The sequence below is a fragment of the Macaca fascicularis genome, chromosome 9 (assembly GCF_037993035.2).
Source record: "Macaca fascicularis isolate 582-1 chromosome 9, T2T-MFA8v1.1".
Lineage (NCBI taxonomy): Eukaryota > Metazoa > Chordata > Mammalia > Primates > Cercopithecidae > Macaca > Macaca fascicularis.
The window spans coordinates 8,510,247-8,531,088 of record NC_088383.1 but is presented as its reverse complement, the minus strand read 5'-3'; the positions used below and the strand labels follow the sequence as shown (position 1 = coordinate 8,531,088).

General features: G+C 40.8%; 1 protein-coding gene across 1 annotated transcript in view; it reads left to right on the top strand.

Annotated features, from left to right (window-relative positions):
- The window catches only part of ITIH5 (inter-alpha-trypsin inhibitor heavy chain 5), a 104,558-nt gene that overhangs the window by 14,710 nt on the left and 69,006 nt on the right, over positions 1 to 20,842 (top strand). The window contains exons 3-5 of the mRNA XM_005564592.5: positions 10,500 to 10,663; positions 11,698 to 11,799; positions 15,071 to 15,321. Coding sequence (XP_005564649.3) covers positions 10,500 to 10,663; positions 11,698 to 11,799; positions 15,071 to 15,321 — 517 coding nt within the window. The remainder of the gene's footprint in view (positions 1 to 10,499; positions 10,664 to 11,697; positions 11,800 to 15,070; positions 15,322 to 20,842) is intronic.

Below are 20,842 nucleotides of genomic sequence, written 5' to 3'. Positions count from 1 at the left end.
TAGTAGAGATGGGGTTTCACTGTGTTAGCCAGGATGGTCTCGATCTCTTGACCTCATGATCCACCCGCCTCAGCCTCCCAAAGTGCTGGGATTACAGGCGTGAGCCATGGCGCCTGGCCGATACAATTACTCTTTTTAATTTGTCAGTCTTTTACTTAGGAAGTGATATCTCATTGTTCCTTTAACTTGCCTTTCCCTGACTATGTACGAATTTGGAATTTTTTTCTTTTATTTGCTCAAACCATTCTCCATAACAAAGATTTGGACATTTTAAATTATATTTGTTAGCCATTCAGAGTTGTTCTGTGAATTGCTTTTTTTTTTTTTTTTTTTTTTTTCAGGTCCTTTGCCCATGTTTCTATTGTGTTTTTTTATCTACCTCATTGTCAATTTATCAGAGACCTTTGTATGTTATAGATACCTTCCGTCTTCTAAATTGGAAGATTTCCTCTCTAAATCTGTCATTTATTAACTTGCTTTCTGGTATGTTTGCCACGTAAAAGTGCTCAGTTCCTAAGTAATAAGCAGTTTATGTTTTCCTTTCAAAGGAAAGGAAAAAGAGGCTTTGTACATTTAGCCTCTAAGTGTACAAAGATTTTCTTAACTCCTTGGCTTAGACCATTTATACAACCTCTTAGGTTTTTCTTAGAAATTTCTTAGAATTTTGAAAGTGTTACTTTTACAAGTATCATGAATTTTTAACATGAACTTTATTGACCATCCAGTCGGTACTAGAATGATCTTTCCAGTGGTAGACCTGGCGCATCACTCTCTTGCGTGCACGTCTCCAGTGACTCCGCATCACCCGTGGGATAAGCTCCAAGGACGTGTGTGACCCTGCGTGATGCTCCCCCTGTTTGCCTCTGGAGCTCAGTTCATCCCATGAGTCTCCTTCTAGCCTGCATTCTTGCCATCTCCCTCCAGTTGTCATTCTCTGAGTGTTCTGTGCTTGAATTAATGAATAGAATGTGGATGGCAACAGCTGGTACTCCCGTAACATTGCCAGGACCGCAGGAATTTGTTTGATTGTATTCTGAATTAATTAGATACCCTTTTTATGAAGCTCCCTGGCACCACATACACACAAAATATTCACTCTTTGGAAAGCAGGGGCATCTTTGTGTGTGAGTTTCCGTGGTGCTGAACGGATCCTGGCCTGGGTTTCCCGAGATGATTCTCTGCCATCATTTAACCTCCTGACTGCAGGGTCTGTCTTGGCGTCTGCTTTGCAGCGGGTGTTGTACAGTTTGTGCTCAGGGTTTGTTTCTGTCGAGTGTGGTAAGATACGCAGACACAGAAATGACTGACGTGAAGGAGGAATTTCACACTCACAGATCCCTGGAGGCAGGGGCGACAGCGCACCATCCCAGGATGCATGGGGAGGCGCCAGGGTGGGCCAGGAGCAGAAGGTGCAGAGGAAAGTATGTGTCTCAGAGCCTACATTGGGGTTTTCATGGGAAGAAATGGGCAAGGCGGGGTAGTAGGTAGGCTGAGGAGGTTTAGGATTGGCTGTAGGGATGGTCCCTAGTTGTCAGGTACTTCATCCTGGAGAGATTTAGGATAGGAGGAGTATTGGCTTTGTACATAAGTTTTATTTATTATTATTATTTTTTTTTTTGAGACAGAGGCTCACTCTGTGACCCAGGCTGGAGTGCAGTGGCACGATCTCGGTTCACTGCAACCTCCACCTCCCGGGTTCAAGTGAGTCTCGTGCCTCAGTCTCCCGAGTACCTGGGATTAGAGGCCTCCTGAGTACCTGGGATTACAGGCGCACATCACTGCGCTGGGCTAATTTTCATATTTTTAGTAGACACGGGTTTTGCCATGTTGGCCAGGCTGGTCTCAAACTCCTGACCTCGGGTGATTCACCTGCCCTGCCCTCCCAAAGTGCTGGGATTACAGGCGTGAGCCACCGCGCCCAGCCGAGGTGCGTGAGTTTGCTATGGGAGATGGTTGGATGTGTGGCTCTGGATTGGTCGGTTTATGTATCAAAGGTGTGCTTGCAGCAGGGTTGTCTGCTGTTCCTAGGAAGGAGCCAGCCCTGGGAGGGACGGTCTTTCCAGGATCAAAGCCCCAAATGCCAGAGCGTCAAGAATATCGACAACAAGAAAATATGGTCAGTACAGCAGGTAGCATGACTCTGGGCGTCATACCTCACTGAGGACTAGTCATATGTGTGTCTGTGCCTGTGCCCAACTCTGACCATTGTGGGGCATCCTGTTCAGGAAGTGTATGGAATGGGGTGGGGGGGGCGCCTTTCTTATACAAAAATAAAAATGGCATTTTGTTTTCCTTCTCCTCTAAATATAATGAAACATCACTAAGTAGACTATATTAGCACAAGTAGGTGATTCAGAACCGATGCCATTTCCTGTCTACAGAAGGGTAAAATGATTTCCCTGAGGTGGTAAATCCAGCAGGGAAGTATCTTCTGTTTCATTCAAAAACAACATGGGCTGTATTTTTTTTTTTTTTTTTTGAAATGGAGTTTTGCCCCTGTCACCCTCACCCAGGCTGGAGTACAATGGCATGATCTCGGCTCACTGCAACCTCCTCTTCCCGGGTTCAAGTGATTCTCCTGCCTTAGCCTCCTGAGTAGCTGGGATTACGGGTTCCTGTCACCACACCCAGCTAATTTTTTGCATTTTTAGTAGAGATGGGATTTCACCATGTTGGCCAGGCTAGTCTCAAACTCCTGACCTCAGGTGATCCACCAACCTTAGTCTCCCAAAGTGCCGGGATTACAGGCATGAGCCACCACGCCTGGCCCTGTATTGTTTTTCTTAGAAAGGAGAAGCATTAAGGGTTAGTAGAGATTTGGTGTGTGGAGTCAGCCAACTGCCACGCTCCAGCCTTCTGAGTTCTCTCCCACCTCCATAACGACTTCTAATGGTTGCTAAAGAATGGTTAGACTGAAAGAAAACAATGAAAGGTTAATATTCTAGGAAGAGGCACTGTGGCCTGAGTGCTGGCAAAGGCTGTCCCAACCGTTCCTCCACCACATTTCCAGATGGCATCTTGGGTGACTCAGGACGTCCTCGGGTGGCTTGATTTTAAGTGCCTCACATGAGTCATACCCAAAGCTTGGATCCCTTGAGCAATTAAGACACTCCCTGCCTCAAATGACTTTTCCATCTGTGTTGCCTTTGTAGGAAAAAATAATGAAGAAATTATCTTATGTCACAGGAAGATTTTTTTTGCCATTATTTTCCAGCGGACATCCCAAAACAAAGTTATGACTGAAATAGAAATATGGAAAGCATGTTGGATTTTTAAGAACCGTGTACTGGGAAAAAGTGAGGCCACTGTTTTATATCCTTCCTTTCATGACACATTTTCATGAGCCTCTGCCATGCAAAGGCCTCGCTTGTTTTTAGTGTTACCTGCCTGTCCAATATTCTTCTCACAGCATGCTCTCCTTTCTAGTCATTGATTTGGGAATGTGCTGTGATTCATTTCCATTTCCATGTCTTCCGTGTTCTTAGAATGTTCTTTCTGTTCTTTCACCACATGTAAATACTATATGTTTTAAAACCTTTTCTTACTTTTGCAGACTTCACTGATTTATCTTTCTTCTCAACACTGGAAGGTCTTACAGTCAAGGTATCTATCTATCTATCTATCTATCTATCTATCTATCTATCTATCCATCCATCCATCCATCCATCCATCCATCCATCTATCCATTCACCCATTCCTATATCCCCTATCTCTTTAGACATAAAAGATTAAATTTCATATATAGTTTTCCTCTATCTTGAGAGCTGTAGATAAAAAGAGAACACCGTGTTAAGCACTATTATATCTCATGATCTAAATAGAAACTCCTTCTAATGCAAAGAAGAAGGAGGAGGAGGAGGGGAAGGGAAAGAAGAAGAGGGAAGGAAGAAGAAAGAAGAAGAAGAAGAAGGAGGAAGAAGAAAGGAGGAAGAATAAAGAAGAAAGATGGAAGAAGAAGAAAGAGAAAGAGGAGAAGAAGGTGGAGGGAGAAGGGAAGGGGAAGGGGAAGGGGAAGGGGAAGGTCAACAGGAAAAAGTAGTAGTCATGACTTCTGTTCTCTATGTTTATAATCCCATAATCTACCAGGGCAGGGTTGGTAACTGGGAGGGGGATAGACTTGTGCCTAATTGAATCTAGTAGATTCTGCACCAAGGGAACTGTAACAGAAGGGCCAGGCTGTGGTATGTCAGTAACAGCAGGGGCTCCTGGGAGAATTGTAGCTGGGCAGAAGCACAAAAACTAAAATAGTTTCTTGAACCTTTTTTCAGCCTGTCTCTTGGGCCCATAAACTAAGTTTCATATTCTTGATGTAATATTGTGGAAAATTCTACTAAATCTATACACTTAATTTAAGGTATAAGAAGATACCGTAATAAACTTAATATTGTCAGGTGTCTTCTAATTTTCACATTTTAAATTTAATGAAATTATTTCTTATCTCATAAATAAGAACAAATCACCACAACATTAAAAATAGTCTCAAGCATACCCAGTGAAGAAGATTTTGATCTATTTTAAAAACGCTACTGAGCAAGAACTATTAGCAGAAGGAGCTAAATTTTACTTGGAACACTGTGCAGCTAGAGCTGTAAACTTCTGCTTATTTAAGATGTGAACTTAATACTCTCCCCCGACTAGTATTCTACTTTTATGTAAAAGAATTACATGATAGGCCAGGCGCGGTGGCTCACGCTTGTAATCCCAGCACTTTGGGAGGCCGAGACGGGCGGATCACGAGGTCAAGAGATCGAGACCATCCTGGCAAACACGGTGAAACCCCGTCTCTACTAAAAATACAAAAAAAACTAGCCAGGCGTGGTGGCGGGCGCCTGTAGTCCCAGCTTCTGGGGAGGCTGAGGCAGGAGAATGGCATAAACCTGGGAGGCGGAGCTTGCAGGGAGCTGAGATCACGCCACTGCACTCCAGCCTGGGCGACAGAGCCAGACTCTGTCTCAAAAAAAAAAAAAAAAAAAAAGAATTACATGATAAGTTGACCAGAAGAATTTTTGAAGTGTCAGAATATGACTACAGTTCAGAGAATACATTCAGTTTAATGTCCTCTATCGTCAATGTGTACAATTTAATGGATGGTAACTGAGGCTCACAAGTAACTTTTGAATTAGCACCAAAGACTGAATTATATTTAGTATACCTTTGGAGTTCTATATTTTATGGGTTATCAAACAATTATCACTGTGAAAAGCCTTGTCATTAGCCAAGTGGTCTCTGTGTTCTTTTTTGAAAGAGGGAGGACTGGGAATCGGGGCTTTGAATGGCTACTGGGGATTGACTACCTTTTACCTGTGTGATCTGGCAAAGTCACACAGTAAATGACTTTGGCCTAGACTGGAAAAGTGAAGAGTTTAGATTTCAGAAGCTCTTTTTCTTTACAGTTTATCTTCATAATTTAACTTTTCCAAAAAATTTTCAAGGATATTTTTAATATGCTGAAAGTCTAGTTTACAAAACATAACAAAGTGTGTAAAGATCAGAAATGACATAGAGTTGGAAATAACTAATAAAATAACTAAATATCACTCACCAGCAAATCACACTGAAGTGGGGTTGCAAACTCAAATGTCTTCAGAGACTAGACAGGTGTTTCAGTTTTCTATTGCTGCACAAAAATTTTCCGCAAAGTTCAGTGGCTTAGAGCAACAACCATTTTATCACATCATTTGGTGGGGAAGAATTTGGATAGGGCTCAGCTTGGTGATTCTTCCGGCCTGTGGTGTTGCTGGAGGTTGCTCTGGGCTGTTCAGGTGGCAGATGGCTGCTCTGGAGTGGGCAGTGCAGCTTCCTTCATGAGCTGGGCTCCTTGGCAGGAGCAGCTGGGCTCAGCTGAGTTATTCTCCATGTTTTTCCTGCAATTGTAGCAGAAAAGCAGCCATAGACAGTATGTAAATGAATGGATGTGGCTGTGTTTCAATAAAACTTTATTTACAAAACAGTGTGGCCTGCCTGACATAGCTTGCCTACTCCTGCTACAGATGAATGAGAGAACAGGGACATCTGAAAGGACTTTCCAAAAATGATGAAAAATGATTACAAATGGATGATGGATGATGGGGGAACTGGTTAACTAAAATTTAATGCATCCACAAAATGTAATACTATGCAGCTATTTTTAAAAAGGAAGGAGGTAGATATTTTTTGTTCAGTGGCAGATTGCATTTTCCAAAGATGGCAACTTGGATGTGCCATTCCTCCCGTGGAGATGGGGGCCTGTGCCCTCCGCCTTTGAAACTGAGTGTGCCTTTGTGCCTGCTTTGACCAGTAGAGTATGATAGAAGTAATGCATTGTGATTTTTGAGGTCAGTGTGTGACAGGGCATCTAGCTTCCACCTTGCTGTTGAGAAAGCTACCAGGTGACCAGTAGAGCCTGTGGCTACCAGGTGACCAGCCTGACTCATGTGCAGTGGCCCATGCTGTGAGTTCATCTACACTCGCCCATTTGGAAGGACTATATAGAGGAGATTGAGGGACAGCATGAGATGGAGAGATGCCAGCCTTGGCTGCCTCAGCAACTCACAATTCCAGCTTCAGCCACCCTTTGTAGAGAAGCCAGACCTCCCAGCCAAGCCCTTCTGGAATTCGTGACCCACAGAAACCCTGAGAGAAAACACAAGGATTGCTGCTGTTTTAAACCACTGAGTTTTAGAGTGACTTGTTAAGCAGCATGAGATAGCTAAAACACAGAAAAGGAAAGATGGACTAACTATATCACTAGGTGAGATTAAGCAAATTAGTACAGTATATATTTATAGAAAGATATACAAAAGTTGTCAAACATTGTCTCTGAGAAATGGAACTGTGAATCTGGGGTGGGAGGGAGACTGCTATTTTCATTTTATATTCAGCATAATTAGAAGTTTTTACCATGTGCATATGTTACTAGATAATTTTTAAAACACTAGTTTAAATTTTAAATAAAGCAGAGAATGATAAAGCTAGAATATACCGAGTTCATAGGATTTTTTTTTTTATAATGCATTGATTCCTATTTACTTTCCAATGCATCTATAGAAATCAGAGCTGTGTGCAATGGTATTTTAGATGCTTTGCAAAATCACAAGATCACAGCCATGGGGCATTTCTTATACACCAGCTCAGATTTGGAGATAAAAGAATATATTTAATCATGGATAATTTAGAAAGAAAAACTCTTTCCAGAAATAACACAGATCAAAGTAAACACTTCATCTCAATTCATGGTCTTATTAACCTTGGGGTTCTTTTTTTTGAAAGATAATGAGATACAAATTTTAACTTTAAAAAATACCCCTACAGGTTGTCATGTTGTTAAGATCATTATCATTACCATCCCCAGCCTGATCCTCATTGCCTTTACTGAAATGTAAGAAATGTTTTTAATGAGATCATTTAACAGAAACATTTGGTAAAGCTACATGCTGGAGTCTCTTTTTTAATCCTAATCGCTTTGGAGGAGAGAGACAGATTTTGTCCTGAAGAGGCTAGATTTCCATAAAATGATACCATATAGTCCACCTTCCCAATTCAGACATGATTTCCTAAACCCGAAGGTTTTATTCCTCAGTTTTAGCTTTGCCTTAAATCTGTGGATCACAGATGTGGATGTAATTTTGGTGATTTATTCAAGCCCTCTTCACTTGCAGATGAAGAAATATATATTTTAAAGTTCAATTACTTAAAAGAGTCATTCTCAAACTTGATCAGGCATTAGAATGACCTGAAGGGCTTGTTAAGCCACAGCTTGCCGGGCCCACCCTCTGAGTTTCAGATTCTGTGGATTTGGATGGAGTCTGAGAATCTCTAGCAAGTTTCCAGGTGATGGTGATGCTGCTGGTCCGAGGACCACACTTTTGAGAAGCGCTACTTTGAAATAATTCCTTCTAAAACTAAACTGGAAGGTTTCTTTTCCTCTTTTAGGCAAAAATCTTTCAACTATGCTCAGATTTTTTTTAAACTTAATCATTACTTAAATGAACTGTAAATGTTTATCCCTTGTATCTCTTTAAGAAAGATGCACATCCCCCTAACATTTTCCTTAAGCTGTTCCATTTGTCTTTGGCTTTTTTGAGTTACCAAGACTGGAAGTTCTTGCACAATCTGCCACGAAGATGAACGGCCCTGACACCTTTGCATGAAGTGCTTGCCCATTCTCTCCCCTTGCTCATGTGCTTGGCTCCGACCCTTGCAGCTCCCTGTCTTGTGGGTGTTCGAGTCCATCCTCAGGTGTGCTTGATATATATATATATATATAATGTGTGTGTATATATATATTATGTATATATAATATGTATATATACACACATATATATGTACATATATATATTTTTTTTTCCTGTGACAGGGTCTTGCTCTGTCATCCAGGCTGTAGTGCAGTGGCACAATCTTGGCTCACTGCAACCTTTGCCTCCCTGCTTCAAGCAATTCTCCTGCCTCAGCCACCTGTGTAGCTGGGACTACAGTCATGCACCACCACATGCAGCTAATTTTTGTATTTTTAGTAAAGATGTGGTTTCACCATATTGGCCAGACTAGTCTTGAACTCCTGAACTCAGGTGATCTGTCCACCTTGGCACATCAAAGTGCTTGGCCTCCCAAAGTGCTGGGACTACAGGTGTGAGCAACTGCGCCCAGTCAGTGTGTTTGATATTTATAGCCACTTCTCTAATACATCATAGAAAATATCTCTCAAGGTTTTGGTGGTTTGCATGCAGATCATGATTTGACACAAACATTTTGAGTACGTATTTGTTTAAATAGAATAACCCTCTGTAGTAACCTTTTTGAAGCAAGGTTTATGATGACCTTTGTATGTCACAGCAGGAATATGTCTTTGATAGCAATAGGTCACAACCTTATATCTGTTTTGCAAACAGGCCTAGGACTGTAAATAAATTAATAAAGCACATGAGGGTTGAAATAAACTTTGCCCAGTTAGGTCACAGTTCCTGAAGGAGAGAGTAGAATCTTATCAGAGTAAGCCAGTTGCATTCAACATGTTCTGAGAGCCATTGTGTGCCCAGGACCAGGATAGGGGTTGAGCACACAATGATGAGTAGGACATGTCTGCAGAGGGCAGCCAGACAGTCTCGCATAAGAGTGGCCAGTGCAGACTTTGAAGTAAGTGGGATTGGGTTCAAATTCCACATCCATTACTTGCTGGCATGGACCAATATGTGCCCTCATGAAGCTTGACTTCCCTCCATCTATGAAATGGGAATAAAACACCTACTGCATACGTCTTCCAACACCGTCATGGGGTATTGTCTTGTTTTAGCTTGCTCGGGCTTCCATAACAAAATTCTATAGACCATGTGGCTTAAACAACATACATTTATTTTCTCACAGTTCTAGAGGCTGGAAGTCCAAGACCCAGGTTCTGTAGGGTTTGGTTTTTGATGAGGGCTCTTGTCCTGGCTTGTAGACGGCTGCCTTCTTAATGTGTGCCCACATGGTCTTTCTTGGTGTATGCACATGGAGAGAGAGAGACAGAGAGAGCTCTCTTATGTCTCCTCTCTTAAGGGCATTAATCCCATCATAGAGACCCCACTTTCATTACCTCATCTAAATCTAATTTCCCCCAAAGGCACTCATCTCCAAATACTGCCTTCCCCTCAACCCCACCACCTCCCATAGTGGGTTAGGGCTTCAACATGTGCATTCTAGGAGGACACAGCCCATAACATGCTTATCAATTGCTTGGCCAGTTCCTGGAGTTAGATAATCACTCTGTTAGTAGTGGCTTGTGGCTTTCCTTACAAATGTTGTCTTCCTTCTTCAGGCCTCTGCTACCAGCTATCACCAGATGTAGCTCTGTTGTGAGGACTAGAAAAAACCCTGAAGAGTTTTAACAGGCTTTTCATTTGCACCTTCTAGTTACTGCTCTTATCAGAGGCTTTCGGGATAAATTTAGCTAGCACAGACTTAGGCGTTTCTTTTTCTGGGTTCTCAATTCTCCAGATACTCTTCTGAGTTCAGTATTGATTCCTATTTCACAGTAATGTGCCTGTAATACAGATAGGGAAGCTCTGGTGTATTGTTTCTCTAGGTGGACATTGAAAGTAATTTTAAAATACGAGATTTTTGTTAGTCATGTTCTGGTTTTTGGAATATTTCAGTAGTCCTGTAAATGTGATGTAAAAGTGAAAACAGAAGAGTATTATATACAGCACATACTTTACTTCTAAAATTCCAATAATTGATTGAACTATTTAAGGAATGTGTATTTTTTGCAAAATTGGACATCTTCACTGTGTTCACTTGTTAAAGTTAGGTTAAAAGATTTGTTTATGTGTTACTAATTGTTTATGCAAAACAATCAAGGTTGTTTTACAAAGGAAGGGAGTTAAAAATGGGGAAATCAGGACAAGATGAAGAAAGGAGATAGGAATCACATGCCAAAGGCTCCCAAACTGACAATTACTTCCCTTGTAGAAAAAAAGACGTTCCCCTACCACCAAAATGCTTTCATGCATCACCGATAATACTGTGTGTTTTCATTCCTACAGAAAACCAAACCTTTGATGACAGAATTCTCGGTGAAGTCTACCATCATTTCCCGTTATGCCTTCACTACTGTTTCCTGTAGAATGCTGAACAGAGCTTCTGAGGACCAGGACATTGAGTTCCAGATGCAGATTCCAGCTGCAGCTTTCATCACCAACTTCACTATGTAGGTGACACGCTGGTCAGGGTCGAAGATTTCTGTGTGGGGTGGTCAGGTTGAGCCTGAGATGATGTGAGGTCCACAGCCTTGTAACTGGGAGGGTTTATATTCCAGTAGGTGGTATATGGATCAGAAGGTCGATTCTTTTGCTCAAATTCATTGGTTGGTTCATTTATTCATTCATTCCTTTTCTTCTTCTCTTTTTCCCTCCCTCCCTTCCTCCCTCCCTTCTTTCCTTCCTTCCTTCCTTCTTCTATCCCTCCCTCCTTCTCTCTCTCCCTTCCTTCTATTTTCTCTTTTCTATTCAATTTTTTTCTTTCTTTCTTTCCTCTTTCTTTTCCTCTTTCTTTCTTTCCTTCCTCCCTTCCAACAAATGAATGACCATTATGGGCCAGGTACTTTTCATGGGAACTGGTGCACTTCTCTGAGAAAGACAGCGTCACTTTGCTGCACAAATTCCAGTGGGGAGAAACAGTCAATAGATAAATGAACAAAGAATAAATGAGATGAATTTCAGACAGTTGCAAATATGATAAAGATGGCAGGTCAGACTGAGAGGGCCTTCCTCAGTTAGGGAGATCTGGGAAGAGCTTTCAGGAGGCTCTTCCTCCTCCATGGTGAAATTGAGGGCTGAAAGACAAGGCAGCATAGAACCTTTGATATGCTAGATTGGATATCTTTCCTCCTTCTCTGAGCCAAGAAGTAAAGATATGTAAAACGGAGTAGGTGTTGGGTTTAATTTTTGGCCCAGGTCAGATGATAGTTGGTGAGTCTTCATGGAAGTGTGAGCAGATCTTGTGATTTTTCTCCTAGAGAATCACAGAGGCACCATGGGTTGGGTCTTGCTATTTGGACCTGTTGAAAATCGCCCTAGAATAAAATGAATGATTCGAAGGTAGTGCCCTAGTCTGCAATGCGTTCTTTCTACACATCCAAGAGGCAAATAAAAATATTTCCTGGGGTTGTCATGGTTATAAGATCCATGTCTGAATTTGTCTTGGAACTGCAAGCTGGTAGCACAGCTGTCTCTTGTGTTTCAGGCTTATTGGAGACAAGGTGTATCAGGGTGATATTACAGAGAGAGCAAAGAAGAGTGGTGATAGGGTAAAAGAGAAAAGGAATAAAACCACAGAAGAAAATGGGTAAGTATTGGTTAATCAAGGAATTAAAAACCCATTTTAGCAAAGTGTCAGGTTTTCTATGCCTTTGCCTACTCCTCTTGTTGTCTTACTTTCCTCCAAGTATTTTTCTTTCTTTTTATTTTTTATCAAAATAATAAATATATCTGGTGAATAACATAGTCGATAAGTGTTTGTAATAAAAAGGAGAATTTTACCTTACCTATCCCTCATTCTCACTTCCTACACATATCCCTTTCTAATATTTCTATATGTAGTTTGTAGTTTTCCTTTTTTTTTTTTTTTTTTGAATGAGTTCTCACTCTGTTGCCCAGGCTGGAGTGCAGTAGTACAATCATGGCTCACTGCAATCTCAACCTCCTGGGCTCAAGTGATTCTCCCACCTCAGCCTCCCAAGTGGCTGGGATTACAGGTGTGCACCACCACATGCAGGTAATTTTTATTTATTTATTTATTTATTTATTTATTTATTTATTTATTTTGTAGAGATGGGGTCTTGCTATATTGCCCAGGCTGATCTTGAACTTCTGGGCTCAAGCAGTTCTCCCACGTTAGCCTCTCAAAGTACTGGGATTACAGGTGTGAGCCACTATGCCTGGCCTGTACATAGTTATTTTGTGTGTGTGTAGTTACCTCCCAAACTCTAAATATTATGATAGTCATACTTCAAACATTTTTTTTGATAAAAATAAGACATTATCTGTTGACTCTTTGCTATAAATAAATGGTATATGGCAAATTAACAATATTCCTACTTTTACTCTGCATTCAGATTTTTATATTATTATTTTATTTCTTCTTCCATCAATCCAACAGTGTTTAGACTATCTTGGACTATCCCTACTATCTTAAATGATGATATTCCCTCTCTTAACCTCCACTGTCTCTCTCCTTTCTCATTTCATAATGTTACCTAATCATTGTTCGAGTTATTAGCATCTTGATTCTGACTTGTAATACTTTTATTCTTTCTTTTGTCTATAAATTGAATCTAAACATTGAAACCAATACATAGCAATTGCTTTTTAATGACTATAGAAATAACATGAACTGCATGCAGAGCCACCTAGTACACTAAGATTATTTTTTCCTCTCCACCAGCCCAATGTGTAGGCCTTCATCCCCTTGGCAGAAAAATGATCTTTGTATCTAGATAAAATGGTGTGAACCCGGTAACCTGGTTTTCCTCATGAGTAAAAAGACACCATTTTGAGAAATTTAGTTCTCTAAAATTATAGACTGCCAAAAACTTTGCTGTTGGAAATTTTATTAGTGACAAGGGAATGCCTCACTCTTGTCTGGAAGACATGAGCCATGGGTTCACTTTGATACAGAAAAACAACCAAGGTCCAGAGCTTCAGATAAGGGATTTTCAGGCACAAAATTCCACGTTTATCTTAATGTCATAGTTTCTAAGGACACAGTGAATCTTTAGTCTGCTTGTCAGTCCAGGCTGAAATGATGGTTTTACACACAGCCTTTGCTTTGAGACTGTCCAAACCCTGCTCTATTTAAATTTAACCTATACTCCATCCTTCCCCTAATTCTGTAATAGTCCTGTCTCTTCCTTTGATGAGTCACCTCATGGTGCCTCTGGTATGTGGTCTCCCTTGCTGTGGCAAGTTATTCAAACCTCACTCTGTTAGACTGTAGATTTATCCCAAGTGGTCTTTATCACAATTGTTCAGAGTCACGCTACAGATTAGTTTAGTTGAATCATGACATATGTTTCTGTTTTTCCTGGAGTTTCGAATTGCTTTTGTTTTTTCTTATGATATAAAATGATATAACATCTAGCAACACACAAAACTCATTTCAAATCATAACAAAATGAACAGCTATGACCAAGTTTCTGCAAGCAGTGACATCCTTATCACCCTTGACATCTGGCCAACAGCAGTTGAAAGACATCACTGATTGGGAGACGTTCTGATTTTCAGAGCTGTTAAAACACGGATGTCTTTGTATCCATGAAATACTTTCATTGCTTTTCAGCCTTGATGCAGAACTTTTACCCCGGTATCTCTTTTCATTTTCTTCTGGGTTGGTTTTTTTATTTCATGTATTCCACATTTTCTTCTTTTTTGACTCTCACCTTTACTTTGCAGAAGTTACAATCTGAAGTAACTTTCTCAGAATGGGTGTGTGAGAAGTAAACTTTATGAGACCTTGATTTAATATTTTGGCTGTGTATGACTTTGAAGTCAAAATACCTTTCCTTTCGAACTCTGAGGCATTGTTCCAATGTCTTATAACATCCAGTATTATTGATGATACATCTAATGGGATCAGATAACATCCCTTTTATGTTTTCTCTATGTGATGTTCTGAAGTTTTACAACGGTGGGTTTCAGTGTCAGTCTCTTTTCATTCATCCTGCTCAGTGCTCGAACTTTTCCATTTCAATACTTGTGTCTCTTTCCAGTTCTGGGAAGGAGGAGTATAGAAAGCCTATCAGCTTAGTCATTCATTCACATTGGACTTGGAATTACCCTCTCTATACTGGGTCCCTCTTCTCCCTTCCATCTTGTGGTGTCCTGAATTCAGAGCCTTCACTCTCTCTCAGATTCTAACACAGAGCTGGGTTCTCTTTGCTGCACCCCTTCGCTGCATGTTCTGAGCTATAAAATTCTTGCTCTACTGAATATCCTAAGCCTTCTGGAAACGTCTTGAAATGTCTCACCTACTAACGGTTACCACTCCCACTTATTCCTCTGGTGATCAGTCTACCATTTTGAATAAGAGAGCCCTCACTCCAAGTACTGAAAGCATCTGGAGTGTGTTTTTATCACCTTTGGAGTCCTTTATTCCCTACCTTTCCTGCTAAACATATCCACCAAACTTTACCAAGATGTGAAAACCTAGTATGTCAGCTATTTTAAAGTTATGTAAAATGCCAAGATTCATTGGCCATCCTTGTAAAGGGAGAGCACAATTTACAGCTTCACTCCAAAGCTCTCTCTTCAAGCAGTTCACCCACTCCACGTCTTTTCCCATTGCTCCCTTGGGTCTGTCTCAGGGAGAGGTAGGACAGTATTCTTAGAATCCTCTCCTGGTCGGTATTCTTTGACCCTTGGTGACCTACCTCTAGCACGGGGTTTCACTTCTTCTAATATTAATTTTTATTTTTCCTTTCTCAGGACCCACACTCACACCCACGGGTCTCCCTGGCAGGCTGGTTGGGAGGGTATGACTGGTGCCCTGTGGGGACTGAGGGAACCCGGCTCTATCCTCTTCTGAACCTCCCTGGGGTCCTTTTCCTTTTTCCTGGCAGAGAGAAGGGGACTGAAATATTCAGAGCTTCTGCAGTGATTCCCAGCAAGGACAAAGCCGCGTTCTTCCTGAGTTACGAGGAGCTTCTGCAGAGGCGCCTGGGCAAGTACGAGCACAGCATCAGCGTGCGGCCTCAGCAGCTGTCCGGGAGGCTGAGCGTGGACGTGAATATCCTGGAGAGCGCGGGCATCGCATCCCTGGAGGTGCTGCCGCTTCACAACAGCAGGCAGAGGGGCAGCGGGCGCGGGGAAGGTGAGTCCTGCGTGCTGGGTTCACGCAGATCAGTGGTGAAAACGCCCAGCTGGTACTTGGCTTCGGAGAAATCTACCAGAGATGGCACCCCTTCCTTTCAGCGAAGCCTTTGCATTTTTGTAGAAATTGGAATGATAGCAATGAAGCTAAGACAGCACCTGGTACTTTTTTTTTTTCTTTTTCTTTTTTTTTTTTGAGACGAAGTCTCTCTGTTGCTCAGGCTGGAGTGCAGTGGCGAGATCTCGACTCCTTGCAACCTCCGCCTCCCGGATTCAAGCGATTCTGCTGCCTCAGCCTCCTGAGTAGCTGGGATTACAGGCATGCGCAACCACGCCTGGCTAATTTTGTATTTTTAGTTGAGACGGGGTTTCAACATGTTGGTCAGGCTGGTCTCGAACCCCTGACCTCGTGATCCACCCGTCTGGGCCTCCCAACGTGCTGAGATTACAGGTGTCAGCCACTGCACCCGGCCCATATTTTTTATTAACGCCATGCTCTATTAAAAATGTATGAGTTATTGACGCAGTAATACCACTTCTGGAAATCTATCTTAGGTAAAACATCTAACATATTGGGAATGTCATACGCACAAGCTCGTTTGATAATGTTTGTGGTAGCAAAAACATTCCATCAGCCTAAAGATTCAATTCTATGGAAGAGATTAGTAAATTACTATTATAAGACAATTCAGCATGTGGCAGAGAAGAAAAGGCAAATTGTATATGTACTATAATGTTAAATATGAAGCTGATAAAATACTAGAAAGTTATAGAAAATAATCATTTTGTATCAGGGGTATGAGAAAAATCTGTTTTTTAACTTTCAGCAATATGTTATATTCTTTCTAAATTTAAATAATGAAAAATGCTTAGTATAGATGTAAGATACAGGCAACCTGATTCATTAGCAGAATCATTCTGATTTTTAAATTTTCTCAAATTCTGATTTTTAAAATAGCTCTTCATTTATTGAAATGAAAAATTACAGTGTAATCTAGTTTTAATCACCGTATTTTTTTCCCTTTTTTTGGGAGGGGACTTTCTGGTTTTCACAAAGTCTAAAAGAGCGACTTTAGTTACTATATGAATTTCAACTAATAGTATATGTTAAATATTTCCTTGTGTTGGGCTGTATACTTAATATACCAGTAAGCCTGGTGAGTGTTGAATTGGATGAGATAGGAGAATGTTCAAAAGTTGTACCAGGATTAGAATTTCAAGATATCAGAGAATTGTGATATTGAGGGTGGAGAAATGGTAAATGACGAGCAGAGAATGTCGGAATCTGTGTTCAGTGCCTGCAGCTGCACAATCATAGAGTGACCCAGGAAGGCTTCTTGGACCAGGATATTTAGGGATGAGATCGGCATTAGAAGAGAGAGAGATGCCTCGACAAGTGGAATCAGAGAATGTTGGTATTTAACATAATACAAAAATAGCCAAGGCCTAGAGCTGGTCTGTGGAAGGGCAAACAGTGTGGAAAATACGCTTCCTCCCCCAGCATGCAGTTGAGTTAATGACTTTGTGAGAGGTGGTTCGCTCTCACAGACTGAGGGTTTCCTGGCTCTGCGAGAGACCCAGGTCCTTTGTTATGTGTTGGACTCAAGTCTTTTGTTATGTGTTGACTCCAAACAATGAGCTTGACATTCTTAATCCAGATCTAGCTGGTATCTAGAAAAAGCGAAAATATTGTCAAGGTACCTGGCATTTAGAAATGGCGTGAGATCCAATACACCATTCTTAGGTCATGCAGGTGGTAGTTATATGGTTAATGGATTTTAGTTCAGTTGTTAATTGTAACCTTGTAAAAAACGCAAGGCTGTAAGACTTAGCTTGCACATCTGGGAAACGGGGGCAATAACTAGTTCGTGGGTCATTGTGAAGTGCTCATGTATGTAAAGGGCTGGCCGCAGAATGAGAGCTTAAACATTATTATTACTAGTTATCACATTATATTGACTTTTTTTCTGTGCAAAACTTATCTCTGTAATAAGATCATCAGGGCCTTTGAAAGCACTGTGTCTGATTAACCTGCATCTCCTTAGCACTTAACACAATGTTAGGTAGGTAGCTAATTGAGTGTCTTTGAACTGCAGAAGAAAAGCAGGCCAGGGATAGTGGCTAACACCTGTAATCCCAGAACTTTGGGAGGCCAAGGTGGGAAGATCCCTGGAGCTCAGGAGTTCGAGACCAGCCTGGGCTACATAGTAAGACGTCGTCTCTGTGAGAAAATAAATAAATAAAAAGAAAAGCAAACACAAATGACTAAGAATGTTTTAAAATTTCATTTCTCTCTAACAATACCTCGGAAGAAAATTTTCTCATGTGCAACTGTGGGAAAGAAGTATTTTCTCAGGGGGCAAAGTTGTCAGGATCTGGTAAGGAGGGTAGAGTCTCTGTTAAGTGTGTCTGAAATGAGAACACATTCAGTAGCTGTGTCAGTAGAAGGTTCAGAGGGGAGTCCTGTTGCAGTAATGAAATGTGTTTTGCCCGATTTTCAGAATCATAATGACTCTTCAGAGATGTGTACGTGTTGTGGGGTGTGTATGTGTTTTGTTTGGAGGCAGTATGAATTATGACTGTTAGCTAAAAAAGTTGCTTACTGTTTATATTCAGGGCCTGTTAGTATCTCAGAGGAATTTTTCCAAACGGTTGATCTCTTGGGATCTGTTTGTTTTTAAGGAAATTGTTTTCCTAGCTCCTTGTACCAAAGCAGATACTTTGCCGTCCAGAACATGAAGCTTTTACAAACACGTCCCAGAGCCAGGTGCAGTGGACAGATTCCCTTTTTGCTGCTCCCCACTCCCGTCTTTCAGAGCTCAGTGGTTATTATTCCTGCAAAATGGCAGCCTTAGCAGCTTGAAGCACAGGATGTTGTGATTTTGTCTGGACATCACTGCGTGTTTCCAGAAGAAATCCAGGCTAGAGATCAAACTGGAACTGGGCTTGTACCAGAACTATGATTGTGCGAATGAGGTCCAAGCCAGTACATTCCACTGACAGATCTGGCTGTGTTAAGAAACCTAACTTCTGGAATTTGTCTAAGTAAATCTCTCACCATGGACCCATTTTCATCTTTAAAGATGCGATTCTAGATAAGGATTACTACCGTGTGCTAGATACTAGACTAAGTACTTGCAGAGTGTATTATCTCATGCAATTTTTCTAACAACCCTCTTAGCTTGTATTTTTCAATCCCCATTTGAATTATGAAGAAGTTAAGAAACCTTACTTACTTATGGAAACAGAGGTTCAGTAATATGGACAAGGTCTCATATTTAATTATGGATAGAAATAGAACTTAAGCATAGGTCTATTTTATTCCAAGTTATACCCTTAACCACTGCACTATCTACCTCCTTGTTAAATAAACTGTACATTACTGTGGGTGGAGTTCAAATTCCAACTCTCTCCCTAAGTATAAAAATAAAAAGAAAGACTAAGAGCAATATAATCCACCTTTGCCTCAATTTACTTTCTGGTGTATCAGGATTGAACCCACATCAGTTGAATTATAAATTAATGGGATCTTTCCCAGTGTAAAAAGCAGTCCTGTGAGATGTATTTTGGAAGATGAAACACTATAATTTCTGTTTATTAAAATAATTAACACAGGTACGTGGTTCACAATCTTAAGCATTACAACTTGGTATACAGTGAAATACAAGACCCCCTCACCCTCTGTCTCTCCATTCTCCACTTCCCCAGTTCTTATCCTCTGCAATATTCTCATGCTTTACGAGCTCAGTGGAACAGAGTATTTGAAATGAACGCTTTCCTGTAACATGCCTGGGATATGTGATTTCTGAAGATATATTCTGACTGATATTCCGAGACAGATATTCCCACTGTGTGATTGTTTTAAGGCTGGTTACTCTACTCTCTTTGTTAAACTCGTAAATTTCCTACTGTCTCACTTATGGCACCTAAATTACTACCCTTGCCATGATTCTTTTTTTTCGTAAATTTCCTACTGTCTCACTTATGGCACCTAAATTACTACCCTTGCCATGATTCTTTTTTTTGGCAGAAAATTTTCATTTATGACAAGATCCCCAATGACTAGGAGTAAAATAAAATAAGATAAATCTAGTGATAAAAATGATACCTTCCTTATTTTATTATCGTTGTGGTTTTACATCAATGACTCTCAATCCTGACTATACTCTCTAGTAACCTAGAGGGGTTTAGAAAGAATTCCAGGCAACCTATTCTAGACAAGTCCTACCCTGGCCTAGAGAAGTGATTTTGAATTTATTAGGGTGGGGCTAGGGAGCTGTACTTTTGGGTGTGATATTCTATCAATGTATATTAAACACTTAAAAATCTATGAGTGATTAAAAATTTTTAGTTACTTGTAAAGTTAAGAATAATGCTGTCTATTTTTTCTGCCACTTGACAGGGGTGGTCGTATGATTTTTCATGGTTTATTCTTTCTATTCCTTGCTTTTTAAAAAGTTTTAGGGAAGTTTAATTTACACACCATAACATTTGCTCATGTTAAGTGTAAAATTTAGTGATTTTTAGGACATTGGCAGAGTTGTACAACCATTCTCATAGTCCAATTTTAGAACACTTCTACCACCCCAAAAGAATCCTTGTACCCATTTGCAGTCACATCCTGTTCCTACCCCAGCCCCAGACAACCACTGATCCACTCTCCATCCCTGTAGACTTCAGCTATATTTTAAAAATCACCGCAGATAATTCAGATGCTCAGTAAAAGTTGAGATCTATTCCCTTGGATTTTCCAGCAGACCTTAGGAATATTAACTATGTCAAAATTTTGACCTACAGAAGCAACTTTTAAATTAAACAAGATTGGGCCGGGTGCAGTGGCTCATGCCTGTAATCCCAGCATTTTGGAAGGCCAAGGCGGGTGGATCACCTGAGGTCAGGAGTTCGAGACCAGCCTGGCCAACATGGCGAAACCCTATTTCTACTAAAAAACAAACAAACAAACAAACAAAAAAAACCAAAAATACAAAAATTAGGCATGGTGGCATATGCCTGTAATCCCAGGCACTTGGAAGGCTGAGGCAGGAGAATTGCTTGAACCAGGGAGGCAGAGGCTGCAGTGAGCTGAGATTGTGCCATTGCACTCCAGCCTGGGCGACAGAGTCAGACTTGGTCTCAAAAAAAAAAAAAAAAAAAAAATTAAACAAAGTTGTTTCTCAATTTCATGGGGCCCTCAGATTACTCTGACTTTGGATCCTTGTTAAAATGTATTTTGTTCCTCTTTCCACCGACAAGTTTTCACTCTCAGATACAGGCCAACATAGAATTATGTGGTTGGTTGAAACAACCTCTTCCCATCTCCTGCTTCTCCTCTTCCACATAGAGACCTGAGATGGAGAAATCCCAACAGGCAAGCTCAATGGACCGATGCAATCTTTGTAATACAGTCTTAAGCTGTATTACATCAAATTAGGTATCTCATCTTCTTTCGGAGAAAAGCATGATCGTTTAGGACATTTGGGTGTCAAAAAAGAGCTTCTCAAATGTACTCGATTCCCTCTCTC